Source organism: Palaemon carinicauda, chromosome 5 (genome assembly GCF_036898095.1).
Source record: "Palaemon carinicauda isolate YSFRI2023 chromosome 5, ASM3689809v2, whole genome shotgun sequence".
In the NCBI taxonomy this organism is placed as follows: Eukaryota; Metazoa; Arthropoda; class Malacostraca; order Decapoda; family Palaemonidae; genus Palaemon; species Palaemon carinicauda.
In genome coordinates, this window is record NC_090729.1 from 113,293,805 (window position 1) to 113,311,112 (window position 17,308).

The 17,308-nt window shown below is 35.7% G+C and overlaps 1 protein-coding gene and 1 long non-coding RNA gene across 2 annotated transcripts in view; both read right to left on the bottom strand.

Moving 5' to 3' along the window:
• Positions 1-3,393, bottom strand: part of LOC137640517 (putative neural-cadherin 2) — an 8,577-nt gene extending 5,184 nt beyond the window's left edge. Inside the window, exons 1-2 of the mRNA XM_068373042.1 lie at positions 3,265-3,393; positions 1,355-1,531 (exon numbers count right to left, since the gene is read on the bottom strand). Coding sequence (XP_068229143.1) covers positions 1,355-1,531; positions 3,265-3,372 — 285 coding nt within the window. The 5' untranslated portion in view covers positions 3,373-3,393. The remainder of the gene's footprint in view (positions 1-1,354; positions 1,532-3,264) is intronic.
• Positions 3,394-7,229: 3,836 nt separating this feature from the next.
• LOC137640518 (uncharacterized) lies at positions 7,230-15,548 on the bottom strand. Its single transcript, XR_011044379.1, has 3 exons — positions 14,890-15,548; positions 9,387-9,621; positions 7,230-7,402 (listed from the first exon to the last, which is right to left on the bottom strand). It is a non-coding gene; the product is annotated as an uncharacterized lncRNA (long non-coding RNA).
• Between the last annotated feature and the right edge of the window lie 1,760 nt (positions 15,549-17,308).

The following is a 17,308-nucleotide window of genomic DNA, read 5'->3' on the forward strand; positions in this document are numbered from 1 at the left end:
TCAAAGTTCATTTTCCAACGCTTGTTCTGCGGAGCTTTTGGACCCATTTCGTCAACATTCAAAAGGTTAACCGAATATGTGAAATTCCTTATTGTTATATTCTTGATGAATTGGAAGAGCTTAAACAATATCCGTGATAGAAAGGAGAAATATGAAACTCAATAGAACCATTAGATTATGATGATGATAATAATAATAATAATAATAATAATAATAATAATAATAATAATAATAATAATAATAATAATGATGATGATGATGATGATGATGATGATGATGATGATGATGATGATAATAATAATAAAGATACTGGTAATAATAATAATAATAATGATAATAATAATAATAATAATATTGATGATAATAATAATAATAATAATAATAATAATAATAGTAATAATAATAATAATGATATTCTAGTGATAAAATAATAATAATAATAATAATAATAATAATAATAATAATAATAATAATAATAATAATGAGCCACTTACGTAAGAGTATGATCACTAAAAAAATCAAATACGGTTCACACTCTGATGATGAATATCCCACCGAATTTGGAAACTTGCTGGATATGTGACTTGTTGTACACTGGTTCATGAAAATCATAGGGATTGAGAAGGTTTGGTTTTTAAATTTACCCTCGACTTTAAAAAATGGGTCAATGTTAAACTTATCATACCAAAGAGGGTCATGAAAGGTTAATTGTTTTGCATTTGACCTATTTAGAAGGAAAGGTTAAGGGATTGAGATGGTTTAGTTTTTAAATTTATCCATGCCTAAAAAAAATGGGTCAATGTTAAAATGATCATCCTAAAGAGGGTCATGAAAGGTTAATTGTTTTACATTTGACCTCTTTAGAATGAAAGGTTAAGGGATTTAGACGGTTTAGTTTTTAAATTTATCCATGCCTAAAAAAAATGGGTCAATGTTAAAATGATCATCCTAAAGAGGGTCATGAAAGGTTAATTGTTTTACATTTGACCTCTTTAGAATGAAAGGTTAAGGGATTTAGACGGTTTAGTTTTTAAATTTATCCATGACTAAAAAAAATGGGTCAATGTTAAAATGATCATCCTAAAGAGGGTCATGAAAGGTTAATTGTTTTACATTTGACCTCTTTAGAATGAAAGGTTAAGGGATTTAGACGGTTTAGTTTTTAAATTTATCCATGACTAAAAAAAATGGGTCAATGTTAAAATGATCATAGCCAAGAGGTTCATGAGAGATTAATTGTTTTTTACCTATATAGAATGAAAGGTTAAAGGTGTCTGGTTTCAGCTCCATTTTCATACTATTATGCATTTGAATAAAATAAAAAATCTTAAAAATTCATCTTCGCCAGACTTACCCCGTCTGGGTCACGCGCGTGGAAGGTCGCCAGTGCAGTTCCTCGTGGGGCATCCTCCTTGACGGATATCTGGGCATGAGTGGTGTCAAAGACTGGGGCATTGTCATTCACGTCCTGTATTTGAACTATCAACCAAGCGGTGTCAACGTGAGCTGGATTTTGCCAGCCTTCTTCTCCCTTTTAAAAATAGAATTTAATGTTTTAAAGGTTTAAGGGTAGGTCATGAATGGCAGAGGCAAGGGACAGTGACATTGCCCTATCAAGCAGGACAGTGCCCTAGAGACTGATCATATATACATATGATCGGTGCCAAAGTCACTCTCCACCCAAGCTAGGACAGAGGAGGGCCAGGCAATAGCTGCTGATGATTCAGCAGATAGACCTATAGGCTCCCCCAACCTCTTCCCCCTCTCATCCTTAGCTTACAAGGATAGTGAGGTTGCAGCGACAAAGGAAACTAACGGGTTTTGGGCGGGACTCGAACCCCAATCTGGCGTTCACTAATCAGGGGTTACCACATCGGCCACCACAACCCCTTTTAGAAGAAAAGTTATTGATTAAATGGACTATAAATAAGGCAACAGGAAATTATAGAATGGGGATAGGCCTACTCACAGAGTATCCTGTTAGCCGTGATTCTCTATATATGGAAATTGAATAGAGCGAAGAAAAGTGATTGGATAGACAAGATATCAACATCATCATCTCCTCTTACGCCTATTGACGCAAAGGGCCTCAAGAGGATTCATTGGCTAGATACATCAAAGGATAGTCAGTTCTTTGTGATGCTAAGTGTCTAAATTAAGTGACCTCTGCTGGTCCATAGTATTAGTATTAGACAAGATATAAATAAAGTTAAAAGTTCAATTGATAGAGGCTATGAATTTTGATAAATTGAACCTATACATCTATCCTTGACTGTCAGGAGTAATTAAGGCTTAATTATTTTATAGACACTTGTTATTCACTCTTGATATAGAAAAGATGGGTTTTGCTAATTGACAAAATATAAGGCATGACAAGTTTTCCTAAATATTAGGAAAATCTCAAGTACAGTTGGGGTAAACCAATTCGGTTTAATGTTTATTTTTTTTTTATAAAACCACATGGCAGAAACCTTGTTGCTAGCTATTAAAGAAAATTTATTATTATTATTATTATTATTATTATTATTATTATTATTATTATTATTGGCTAAACGACAACCCTAGTTAGAAAAGCAGGTTGCTATAAGGCCAAGGGCTTCAACAGGGATAAATAGCCAAGTGAGGAAAGGAAACAAAGAAAGCAATAAACTACAAGAGAATTAATGAACAATTGAATTAAAATATTTAAAGGACAATAACGACAATAAAATAGCTCTTTCATACATAAACTATACAAACTTTGGAAACCAGAGGGAGAGAAATGAGATAGCATAGTGTACCCGAGTGTACCCTCAAGCAAGTGAACTCTAACCCAAGACAGTGGAAGACTACGGTACTGAGGCTATGGCACTACCGAAGACTAGAGGTAAAGGTTTGATTTTGGAATGTTCTTCTCCTAGAAGAGCTGCTTACCATAGCTAAACGAATCTCGTCTACCCTTACTGAGAGGAAAGTAGCAACTATATAGTAACAGTGCAGTAGTTAACCCCTTGAGCGAAGAAGAATTGTTTGTTAATCTCAGTGTTGTCAGGTGTATGAGGACAGAGGAGAATGTGGAAAAAATAGGCTAGACTATTCGGTGTGTGTGTTGTCAAGGGTAAAATGAGCAGCAACCAGAGAGAGGGATCCAATGTAGTACTTTCAGGCCAGTCAAAGGACCCAATAACTCTCTAGCGGTAGTATCTCAAGGGGTAGCTGGTGCCCCGACCAACCTATTACCTATACAGCACAATATTCGCTGATAGAATTTACTGATAAACTTACCCGATCGGTAACTTGTAATTTGAAAGCGAACTCTCGCCGATGGGAAGGATTTTCGTAATCGAGGCGTCTTCGTGCGTAGAGTTGACCCACTCTGCCTGCGGAGCGCATGTCGAAGTAGTCCCAACCCGAGCCGCTTTCCTCCATTATCTGAAGGAGAGAAGTCGTAGGATGTGTTAGTACATTTTCAAGTCCTTCACGGTCATTTAAGGTGATGCTCAAGGATAGATTGATACAGGTACTTTATATAACTTTCGAAATTTATTGTCTGTAACTACTTTGTTTCCTTAGTAAGAGCATCATAATATATATAATTTAAATACATATGTATATATTCATTATACATATTATATAATGTATAAAATCAGATATATGTATATATATATATATATATATATATATACACACACACACTATTGTACGCGATCCGTCAAAAGTAATGGCTTGGAGGAGAGGGACCTTGGCGTTGAATATATATATATATATATATATGTATATATATATATATATATATACATACACTATTGTACGCGATCCGTCAAAAATAATGGCTTGGAGGAGAGGGACCTTGGCGTTGAATATATATATATATATATATATACATATATATATATATATATGAATATATATATATATATACATATATATATATATATGTATATATATATATATATATACATATATATATATATATATACACACACACACACTATTGTACGCGATCCGTCAAAAATAATGGCTTGGAGGAGAGGGACCTTGGCGTTGAATATATATATATATATATATATTTATATATATATATATATATATATATATACATACACTATTGTACGCGATCCGTCAAAAATAATGGCTTGGAGGAGAGGGACCTTTTTCGTTGAATATATATATTTATATATATATATATATATATATATATATTTATATATATATATATATATATATATATAATATGGTCAGTCTCTAGGGCATTATCCAGCTTGCTAGGGTAATGCCATTGTCCCTTGCCTCTTCCATCCATGAGTGGCCTTTAAACCTTTAAGTCTGTCAGTAACGAATTTTGAATATTACGGATTTTGAACAATGCAGTAATGAAGTAAAATTACTCGGCGCTAGCAGTTATAAAAGAAAAGAGACGAAAGGGTCCATTAAGGGCGAGATGAAGGAACCGTGTAGGAAAGATGATGAACAATTAGTAGCCCTGAGGTCCTTTAGACTTCTTTATAATACTATTGAGAAATACTTCAGATGGGATATTCTTTTCTTACGGGTGTCAGTTGACGCATTATTCCTCTGCCTTACGAAAATTAAAATCCTTAAGTTTATTCTAAATTATATTTCTTGATGAGATATGCCCAACCATTTTTTTTTCAGTAGACTGTCTCTAGAAAAAAGGGAAACTTAGAAGAGTTGGTAGACCCAGGCCTACATGGTTGAGGACTATAAAGTGTAATGTAGATAATGAATGGAGAAGTATTAATTTAAAAGCTTTTTTTTTTTCAGTAGACTGTCTCTATAAAAAAGGGGGAAACTTAAAAGAGTTGGTAGACCCAGGTCTACATGGCTGAGTTCTATGAAGCGTGATGTAGATAATGAATGGAGAAGTATTAATTTAAAAGCTCAAGATAGAGGCTACTGGCGATATCTAACTGAGGCCCTTTGCGTCAATAAGCGTAGGAGGAGATGATGTAGTAGTAGATTATCTATTTTTTCTAGTTTCACGGAAGGTGCAAATAAAGATAAGAATTTTTATTACAATCATCATCATCTCCTACGTCCATTAACGCAAAGGTCCTCGGTTAGATTTTGCCAGTTATCTCCTACTTAACGCTTCATATTCATCAGCCATGTAGGCCTGGGTCTTCCAACTCTACTAAGATTCCCCTTTTTCTACATAAGCAGTCTCTGAAAGAGTGGCTGAGCGTAGTTAATGGTGAAACATAAGTATCAACTTATGGATTTTGCAATTTTATTTTTTGAAATATACCAGATGGAAAAAATATCCTTTTTAAAACATTATTATTATTATTATTATTATTATTATTATTATTATTATTATTATTATTATTATTATTATTATTATTTGCTAAGCTACAACGCTAGTTGGAAAAGCAGGATGCTATAAGCCTAGGGGCTCCAACAGGGAAAGTAGCCCAGTGAGGAAAGGAAAGAAGGAAATATAAAATATTTTAAGAAGAGTAACATTAAAATAAATATTTCCTATATAAACTATAAATACTTTAACAAAACAAGAGGAAGAGAAATTAGATAGAACAGTGTACCCTATAGCAAGAGAGTAAAGGAGAGAAACGAATATTTTCGATTGTTTTGGTAATTTCGTCATATCAAGATACACTGCTCATTGCTGGCAACTATTTTCAATAGAAATTTATTCTATTCAGCACGTGTAATGACGTTGATGCCTGGAGGACTCAGAGATAATTTCGTTCTATTTGCGTCTATTTGATCAGCTGTTAATGGTAATTTTAATTTTGATTGCCTATTTGAACTCTCTCTCTCTCTCTCTCTCTCTCTCTCTCTCTCTCTCTCAATAATTACGATGATCTCTCTCTCTCTCTCTCTCTCTCTCTCTCTCTCAATAATTACGATGATCTCTCTCTCTCTCTCTCTCTCTCTCTCTCTCTCTCTCTCAATAATTACGATGATCTCTCTCTCTCTCTCTCTCTCTCAATAATTACGATGATCTCTCTCTCTCTCTCTCTCTCTCTCTCTCTCTCTCTCTCCGATTACGATGCGCGCTTTGAAACTTCGAAATCTCCAAATGATTGATGCCAAGTTTTTCTGGCAAACTATGTACGATGAGCGAACAAAGCGGTCTCAGTTAACCCAAATATTTTATTACGTACTTGGTTGTTCCTTGTTCAAATCGGAAATGAATGAACAGGTAATTTATGAATTGGATGATTTTCCAGTAGGACGTTGTTGTATTATTATTATTATTATTATTATTATTATTATTATTATTATTATTATTATTATTATTATTATTATTATTATTATTATTAGTGGTAGTAGTAGTAGTAGTAGTATTATTATAAATTATTATTATATTAATTATCATTATTATTATTATTATTATTATTATTATTATTATTATTATTATTAGTGGTAGTAGTAGTAGTAGTAGTAGTAGTAGTAGTAGTATTATAAATTATTATTATTTTAATTATCATTATTATTATTATTATTATTATTATTATTATTATTATTATTATTATTATTATTATTATTAATATTATTATTACTAGCTAAGCTATAATCCTATACGGAAAAGCAAGTTGCTATAAGCCCAAGGGCCCCAACAGGGAAAAATAGCACCATGTGGCATGGAAATATGGAAATAAATAAACGACATGAGAAGTAATGAACAATTAAAATAAAATATTTTTAAAACGGTAACAACATTAAAACAGGTATTTCATATATAAACTACAACAAGACTAATTTCAGGCTGTTCAATATAAAAACATATGCTTCAATTTTGAACTTCTGAAGATCCAATTGTGATCTGTGTAACGATGGTATCCAGTAATACTATACGATGTTACGTTTCTGAACGTCACGATAGTTAATACCTTATAAATATCTATAGGTAGTGGTCTTGCTCCTATAAGTACTCAAGGAAATGAATGATTGATTCAGAAATTATTTCTAGCTATTACGTACATAGACACACACACATACACACACACACACACACACACACACACACATATATATATATATATATATATATGTGTGTGTGTGTGTGTGTGTGTGTGTATCTATATATATGTGTATGTGTGTAAATAAATAAATAAGTAGATATACACATATATGTACGTGATAAATAGGTGGCATATGTATGTAGGTATACTTTAAGCATGTGTTCATCCTTTATGTTTGGATTAGCATGCGTCTGTCTTCCTCTCTGCACTGAGAAATTATATACAAATACTGACCCTGTAAAGGAAATCATTCTGGACATCCGGATCAAAGCACGTGACTTCCATGATAGGAGTGACGGTGTCTGGATCCTCATTCCCCCAAGTCTCGTCCATTTCCAGCTCGAATCGCTCGCTTGGAAACTCCGGAGAATTGTCATTTTCGTCTCCTATACGTACGATGACCGTTCCAGTACCTGTTGGAAAAGACGAGAAGAATATTCAGTTGGGGGTATGAAGTGTTTGACATCATCAAAAAAAAAAAAAAAAAAAAAAAAAAAAAAAAAAAAAAACCGCAAATAGCAATAGTATCTCTTTTTAAGTTTTGGTAAACCGTTGTTCTCTAGTCTTGGGTAGTGCCATAGCCTCTGTACCATAGTCTTCCACTGTCCTTGGGGTAGAGATCTCTTGCTTGAGGGTACGGTCGGGCACACTATTCTATCTTATTTTTCTTCCTCTTGCTTTTATGTTGTTACTATTCTTAAAATATTTTATTTCCTTGATTACCTTCATCACTAGCCGATTTACCCCTGGGCTTATAGCATCCTGCTTTTCCAAGTAAGGTTGTAGCTTAACAAGTAATAATAATAATAATAATAATAATAATAATAATAATAATAATAATAATAATAATAATAATAGTAATAAAGTCTGGTCAACTCGACTTGAAGTACTCACTTCATTCTCTCCTTCAATGGGTCTTTTGGAAAAAAACAGTTTGCTATAAGCTCATGGGCTCTAACATGGAAAATAGCCCAAGTGAGGAAAGGAAATAAGAAAAATAAACTACAAGAAATGTAATGAATAATTGAAATAGAATATTTCAAGAAGAGTAACAATATTAAAATAAATCTTTCATATATAAACTATAAAAAATAAAAAGAATTAACAAGAGAAATAGAAATAAGATAGAATAGTGAACCCGGGTTTACCCTCAAGCAAGATAACTCTAATCAAAGACAGTGGAAGACCATGGTACAGAGGCTATGGCTCTACCCAAGACTAGAGAACAATGGTTTACCAAAATTTAAAGCTACTATTAACTCCATAGAAAAAAATATAAACCAATTGAATGAAGTACTCCATGTTATATGGAAATGAATCAGTACCCTAGAGAAACAGCTAACAGTAATGACTATTTAGACAGTAAATAGGATAGCTAGGTTGGTAGCGTCGCGGGCTTCTGTTTCAGAGGTCCTGTGCGTCCTCTCTAGGGCGCGAATAGTGTGAGACCTTCTACCTGGGGTACTTCCCAGGAGGTTAGAGGGGGCTAGTGATAGTCCCTGCTGGCTTATGGTCGCCCGAGGAGATGATGTAGATCGTCTCAGGGGAGACCTAAAACCCGCAACTTTTTTTCAACTTTTAGTATATCACGGGGGGGGGGGGGGGTGTTTCATACTTGCAGATCATAGGAAGATGGTTAGTAAGGACTTTCCGCTTCATGATTGCTCGTAAAGATGCTAAAACGAAATACTGTAGTTCCTTTTTCATTGGATGTAGAAAGGGTTCTTCAAAATGGCAGCTGGTTCTTTAAAGATATACAATTGGTAGACTGCAAACGTGTCAATATCTCTTACTACATGGCTTCGCATGAATGTCGTAGAGACATGAGCTGTGTATGACAGGTGTTATTACCATTGCATACTTTTAAGAGACAATCTACATTGAATTCCTACACCGGCTTGTACTATGTTTTATACAGGTGAATGGAAATTGCCTTACAAATTAGTCTCTCTCTCTCTCTCTCTCTCTCTCTCTCTCTCTCTCTCTCAAAGGCTGCAAAGTCTTTCAGTTTTATTCTCTTGCATACAAACCATTTACAGTATACGCAATATACATAGACACTGGATACCCCCCCCCATCTCTCTCTCTCTCTCTCTCTCTCTCTCTCTCTCTCTCTCTCAAAGGCCTCAAAGTCTTTCAATTTTCGTCTTATATATTGAAGCCATTTATACGCAATATATATGGGACACCTTTAACCCCCTTCTCTCTCTCTCTCTCTCTCTCTCTCTCTCTCTCTCTCTCTCTCTCAAAGGCTGCAAAGACTTTCAGTTTTATTCTCTTGTATTGAAGCCATTAATACGTAATATATTTGGCCACTGGAATGCCCACCATTTTTTTATCCTCCCCCCCTCTCTCTCTCTCTCTCTCTCTCTCTCTCTCTCTCTCTCTCTCTCTCACCTTTCAGCCCTCCTCCATCCGTTGCAACGACCTGAATCTGATATTCAGGCGTCGTTTCCCGATCCAGACAGCAGAGGGCCGTCCGTATGAGTCCCGTCTTCGGGTCGACAGTGAAGATGGCTCTTCCCGTCCCCTCGTCTATGACGTTCTTCTCGATGGAATAGGTTATCCCTGCCGTTCACTCCTTCAGTGCTGTCGTCGGCGTCCCAGGCGGAGACGCGCGCCACGGAGAGACCTGGAGTCGTTGGATTTTTGGATGAAGGGGGGATTAATTAGGAATGACATGCTTACGGTAAAAAAGAAAAAAACGAGAGAAAAAAAAAACATGTAACTATAATCGGAAATCATCGGTAGAAAAGAAACCACGTGATTTTAATCGGAAATTCTCCGTAGAAATAAAATGTGTAATTTTAATTGGAAATTCTCCGTAAAAATAAAATACGTAATTTTAATCAGAAATTCTTCGTAAAAATAAAATCCGTTTTTTAATCGGAAATTATCGGTAGAAAAAAAAAACACGCAATTTTAATTGCAAATTCTCCGCAAAAATAAATTCTGTAATTTTGATTGGTAATTCTCCGCAAAAATAAAATCCGTAATTTTCATCGGAGATTCTATGTAAAAATAAATTCGGTAATTTTCATCGGAAATTCTATGTAAAAGTAAAATCCGTAATTTTCATCGGAAATTCTATGTAAAAATAAAATCCGTAATTTTATTCGGAAATTCTATGTAAAAATAAAATCCGTATTTTTATTTGGAAATTCTATAGAAAAATGAAATCCGTAATTTTAACCGAAATTCTATGTAAGAATAAAACCCGTAACTTTAATTGGAAATTCTTCGTAAAAAAAAAGATAGGTACTCAGCCGTATTTCAGTAATACAGGAGATCGTAAATTTTAATTTACTTTGTTAGTATCTTTGTACGGGTTGGTGACCGTAATATCACTCCTTTACGTCCATACATCTGTTTTTAAAACGGTAAATGCCTGGCAACAATTATCCCAGGATTTTCACGGTTTTTTTTTTTTTTTTTTTTTTTTTTTTTTTTTTTTTATAGGCAAATTTTTAATAGTATATGTTTCACCTTACTGTCGTTATGTGACGATTTTTGTAGTTTTAGATTTTGAAAAATTAATCTTAAAGTGAGGATATTGAAAAAAGAAGTAATATTTAATTTTTAAAACTTAGAGAACGAATAATTAATCTTACGGTAGGATAAAGTGAGGATATTGAAAATAGAAGTAACATTTTTTTTAAATCATAGAGAACGAATAATTAATCTTAAGGTAGTATAAAGTGAGGACACTGAATATAGAAGTAACATTATATTTTAAATCAGAGAGAAAAAATTTGAATTTCAGAATGAAATGAGGCAGGGCACCGACATTTGACGTCAAGTAATAACAGAGAAACATCAGAAATGTAAAAACCCTAAAAATAAGATAGCAATAAATATGAAAGAGACATTTGTGATCATTCATGGGGGAGGGGGGGGGGGGTGTGTGCTAGTTCCCTGTGGCTGGCCACCCAGAGCCCTCTACCACCCAGGGATTAATGTCCCCGCCCTCGGGCGGTCCATGGCTAATAAGAATGAAATGCCAAAGCAGGACTCCGTATAAGAAGCTCCTACGAACGCATCCTGCGTTAAAATTTTACTCTTGATATTAAGAAAACTTTCTCCATGCTCAAAACTGGATTTGTTCTACCTAAATCTACTCTGTTAGAAAAAAACCGTAATTTTAATCGGAAATTCTCCGTAAGAATATACTGTTCTCAGCCGTATTTCAGTGAAATACAGGAGACCGTAGTTTTACCTCACTTTGTTATTATCTTTTACGGGTTGGCGACCGTAATATCACTCCTTTACGTCAATATATCCGTTTTTAAAACGGTAAAAATCCTGGAATAAATGTTGCCAGACATTTACCGTTTTATAATTTTTTGTACATAAAATGAACACTAATTAATGCACACTGGCATTATGAAAGTGATTTAGGGCAAAGACAGTATTTTGTACTTAATATATGTACTTTTGTAATGTGTACTGACATATTAAAGAATTGTGGAAGGATATGGCCTGTATCACCTTCATCATGGGATAAGTCCCTTTCCCAGTTACTGGCGGATTATAACAATGAAGAGAAAAAGACAATAAGAACAAGAGAAAAAGTTTATTACAAAATTAACGCCACTGAGGCAGCAATTACTTTCAATGAAACTTGTTTAAAAGAGGGTCTACTCCCGAATGAAGAAGAAGAAGAAGAAGAAGAAGAGGAGGAGGAGGAGGAGGAGGAGGAGGAGGAGGAGGAGGAGGAGGGGGAGGAGGAGGAGGAGGAGGGGGAGGAGGGGGAGGAGGAGGAGGAGGAGGAGGAGGAGGAGGAGGAGGAGGAGGAGGAATGTTTAGAAATTGCTGAAGTTTGAAAAAATTGTGAATGTGAAAAATGTATAATACAATTTGAGCAGTAGAATTATTATAAGCCTACCCTCAGGGGCTAAATACTAAAAAGGTTATCGTAATGAAGCTAACAGAAGAATAAGAAAAAAAGAAGAAACGCGCAAAGTGTGCTAACCCCCACCCCCCACCCCCACCCCCCACCCCCCCCCCCCCCCAAAAAAAAAAAAAAAAGCTTAAAGAACCACTTCGGAAGGGAAGCAATTGAATCGAGATAATGCAACATAAAAGGAATCCCGCTGAAATTGAAGAAAGTTCAAAATAGGTGAGGATTTGGGCGGAAGGAGTTCGTATCCCCCTTCATCCACTTCATCCCCACTTCTGTAATAGCCGGGGAGTGGATGAAGAACTGTGGAAATACGGAGGTAAACGAAAGAGAATTGGTAAATGCAATGAGTTGCGGTGCCCTGGGTGGAGGGTGGGGATGGGGGAAGGAATCAAGAAAGGAGATGGCATTGCTTGTACAGCCTTAGCGTGGGAAATGCCTGGCGCCTTTGCTATCAGTCCTTATTCAGGAGAACCTTCTATTATTCATGGAAGCCTTCCTTTGACATTTTCCCATCGCGGAGAGATTCGCTCTCATATTGCCTCCTGTGGAATGTTCCACTCTTTGTTTGTTTGTGTGTGTGTATTTATTTAGATGTATATATACACACACTATATATATGTGTGTGTATATGTATATACATATATATGTGTACATGAATAGAAGAGGAGGAGAGTGATGGAAGTGGAGGTACAGTGAATGAGAAGGAGAGGGAGACCAAAGCGAAGATGGGTGGACTGTATCAAGGATGACCTTCGATCAAAGGGATTAACCGGTGATGAGGTTTGGGACAGAGGTAGATGGAGAAAGCTGACCAGAAACATCGACCCCACATAGAAGTGGGAAAAGATGTGGACAAAGAAGAAGAAGAATGAAAATTACAAAGTAGAGCATGCTAAGTATTCCAGTATTGATAGTGAAGTCAAAAGAAAAGCCAGGAATGACAGGAGAGAATATTTAGACAGGAAAGGAGATGAGGCTGACAAAGCTATGAATTCAGGGAGTGGCTATGCTGTAAGAATCGCTCATAGGAATTATTAATGAATTCTTTACTGGGGCAAAGAAGAAGCATATACCTATCAAAAAGAGAGATGGATCTGTTATAACAACAGAGGATGAAGAAAGGCAACGATAGATGGAACACTTTAGTGAGGACATGAATAGGAGATACGAAGGGAATATTTTGATTGACAGATCCGAAGCTGAGGAAGACCTTGATGTGCCCATGAATGAATTAAGTGTGTTTGAAGTCGAAGCTATCAAAAAAAAAAAAAAAAAAAAAAATATACACCCAGGAGATGTAAAGCTCCTTGTTACTATGGAATAACTGCTGAGATGATACTGGCTGAAAATGAAGTGACCCCCAGAATACTTACAAGAATTATTCTGTAGAATGTGATATAAAGAGGCAAAACATGATGAATGGAAGATGGGAGTGTAGGTAAAAATGGCCAAAAAGTGTGACCTGACTGATTGCAATAATTACAGGGACATCACACTTACGTCAGTTGTCATGAAAATATATAGCATGCTTATTGTAGAGAGACTAGATAGAAAGATGATTGAAAAGCTGAGAGATGAACAAGCAGGATTTAGAAAAGGTAGAAGTTGCACTGACCAAAGTTTCAATTAAAGGCATGTTGTACAGCAATGTGTAGAATATAGAAATCCACTTTCAATGGCATTTATGGACTATGAAAAAGCCTTTCATAGTGTGAACCGGCCAATCTTGTGGAGAGTCCTGCATTATCATGGAATTCCTCTTGAATACGTAAATTTGATTAAGTCTGTTCATGAGCATAGCAAGTGCAAAGTTAATGTTAGTGGATTCCTAGTACTGGTACTCCAAGGGAATGTCTTGTCACCTATGTTGTTTATCCTCCTCATGGATTTTTTAATGCATAAATAGTTGGGGAGGGTGGAGAATAACTTCTAGTCATGCTGTGAATAATTTAGGAGAGATGGGGGTCTCCCTGATTAACTCCTTTCTCAACTGGAATTTTCTCACTATCTTAATGTATTTTTATGGTTGCGATACTCTCCATATGGATATCCTCAGGTGTTTTAACATGAGATTCAACTATTCATTGTCTACGAAGGGCTTACGTTACTGCTAAAGTTTGGGTTGAATCAAAAGCTTTCTCTTAGTCTATAAATGCCATACTTAGTGGTTTATCATACTCTGTTGATTTTTCCATTAGCTGGTTAATTGCAATGATATGGTTAGTTGTTGAATACCAGTTTCTAAGGCCTGCCTGATCTCTTGGTTGATTAAAGTCTGTCTTCCTATTCGGTCTAATATGATCTTTGTAAATGTTTTATATATTACTGAGAGTAAACTTACTGGGCGGAAATATATCTGGTATTGTGTGTCTTCCTTTTTTGTGAATTGGTATAATAAAAATTTTCCAAACTGTAGTTATAAAGCATTCTTGCAGACATTTTGTATAAAGTTCAGAGATTTTTACTACTATGAAATTTCCTCCATCTATTATTGAAAGGCATTTAAAAGCGGCAAAGCAGCAGGAGAAGATAGCCTAACATTTTATTTGATTTATATATATATATATATATATATGTGTGTGTGTGTATATATATATACATTATATATATGTGTGTATATACATATGTATATATATACACACATATGCGTATATTTAAATATATATATATATATATATACACATATATATATACACATAGGCGTATATATATATATATATATATGTGTTTATATATATATACACACATATGCGTATATATATATATATATATATACTGTATTTAAAATTTATATATATATATATATGTATATATATATATATATATATATATGTGTGTGTGTGTGTGTGTGTGTGTACGTATGTCAGTGTTTGCTTATGTTCCAAATGCATGCTGATTGGAACATAGCTTATATATGTATTTTGAAGTGAATCAATTTTATACATTTTTTCTTTTTGTAAATGGGTAAGACACGAACTAAAATTCCTTGTTACTTACCAAGTGGTCCATTTTCCTTAACTTCTCCAGTGACGACGGTCTCTGGGAAAAACAGGTGCATTATCGTTGATATCTTTCACTATTATTGTTACAGTTGTTGTTACTTTATGAACGCGCCCTTCATTACTTCCCATATCGCCATCTGTAGTATCTATTTTCCTGCAATCCATCTCCATGTCCTCTTGTAGTTCTCGTCTTTTCAATATTCTTAGATTTCCTTTTTTAGCGTTTTTCTTTTCGCTTAGTAAAGGCTGTTTTTCTGAAGGACTTGCCTGTCCTTCATAGGTCTCCTGTTTTTCCCTAGTTACAGGAAGCGAGGAATGGTTCACCTTTTCGAGGTCTCTGTGTGTCCCATGAGGTCTTAGGTGTTCCGGTTCTCCAGAAGGAAACTCCAGTGCTCTGTTCATTGTTTCTTTCTTTTCGTAACGTTGTTTTGTTAAAGGAAGATTGGAAGGCATATTAGTCTCAGCTTTATTCTGAATGAAATCTCTGGAATCTGTTTTCTCTAGGATTTGATCTCGTTGATCCATTTCCATTTTTGTCTGTTTGATTACGTTCGAGCCGTTTGTGAACTGATCTTTTAAATGACCCCAACCTTCTGTATAGTTATTTTGTTGGTTTTCATATCTAACGTCTGTTAGAGTCTGATTCAATTTCCCCTTGCTTTCCTGCATGGAAACTTCAGATATTATTATCGGGACGTCAGTTGGAGGATTATTTTTATAGTCACCCAACCTTAGTCCTGATATATGGGTATCTCTGTTTCCCCGCTTTACAGTTATTGAGTTCGGATTGAATCCAGGATGTGGCATAGGGTGAAACATGGGGATACTTGCACCATTTACGTGGTTCTTTCGCTCTCTATCATCCTGTGGCATTAGAGGAAAGCCGAAAATGGTGTATTCATCGAATGGCTTAGCTACCCCCTGAGGATTTGTGAGAGAATCCGTTTTCTCTCTTCAATATTGTTTTTTCCGTTTTCTTTGTTTCGGTTACCAACTCGTTTTACGTCGTTGTTCCATACATGGAGTAATCCCTCACTCTCTTTAGTCCACTGAAACTTTCGAAGAGGATTACTCCGGGGATTCCCATCGCTTGCTCTTTTCCCCACTTTTTAACTCGTCTTCAATATCATGTCTCATCCTTTCTATCATTTTCTCTTCTTGCCCAACAATAGTTCGGTTAAGTGACTTCCATTCTCTTAGTTTTTTACTTGGTCTGATTTTCGTTTTGTAATTTTTATAGGAGTCATTCCTTTCTCGTCTCTTCTTTTTCCCTTCATTAATCTTATCATCCGCCTCCTTGAATGACATTTTCGCATTTGACCTTTCATTCCTGAGATGTGATCTTAGTCTGTGCGCGAGGTGGCTTCTAGACCTGCCTCCAGCCGCCCTTTTTGTAAGGCGGAAACTAATGTTTCTCCTCTTTCGTCCCTCCTTCCTTTTCTGGGCGTTTCTTATCTTTCTTTCGATTGTCCTTACTTTGAAAGAATCTCTTCTATTGTCGTCTTCTCTGGCTAGTTCCTCGTCATTGGCCTGCTTCTCTTCGCCCTTGCCAATGGTGAAAATCATTTCAACCTCTCTCCCGATTCCTTCGTCAGCATCATCATTATGCCCACCATCATCTTCATCTCTCTCATTTATTGACGTTTCCAAAGAATTCGCCTTGAAATGTCTTAATGACTTTACCTGATTTGACCCAAAAAAATGTTGAGTTTCTCTGGATCTCATTCGACCGACTCCCAAGAAATGTCGAGGTGCTTTATCCGAGACGCCTCTCGGGGCCCCTCCAATCATAATATCATTTCCAGGGCTGAGTTTCCCTTCCAGTAGAGATGTTCGTAGTGTTTGCCCCCTGGCGAAAGGCACTCGCTTATATCTGACCCATTTTTGAGGGCTTCTTATTCCTGCTTCATCTGTTGAGTCATGTTCCAAGATCTCTCTCCTTCTTTTTGTGTTGGTCTTCCTCTCGATTCGTGTAAATCGAGTGGGTTTCTTTTCACCTCTCCATTCTCTTCCTTCCTTCGTATTCCAGTCGACCTTTATCACATTTAATGAAGCTTTATGGCTGTTCGAAGCCTCTTTTTCTCTTTTTAATCGATATCTACATTTCTTCTTTCGCCCGTTGAAGGAACACCGGTCATCCTGTGTCGGATAATTCCAAGGATACCGTCGATTGCGAAATTGTCTTTGGCCTTCCCTCCTATCTACTTGTTTCTCTTGATATCTATCGATGTTTATCCATGTTCGGTATGTGTTGGGATTTAGAACGTCCCCTTTCACCTCCTTCCAATAATTCTTCTTTATGAACAAACGTCTATCGGTTTTATCTTTGAACTTCTCTTTTACCTCCGATGAACTCGTGTCATGGCTTCTATGAACACCGTGAACACTTTCTCCTTTGTCATTGTTTCCCATTT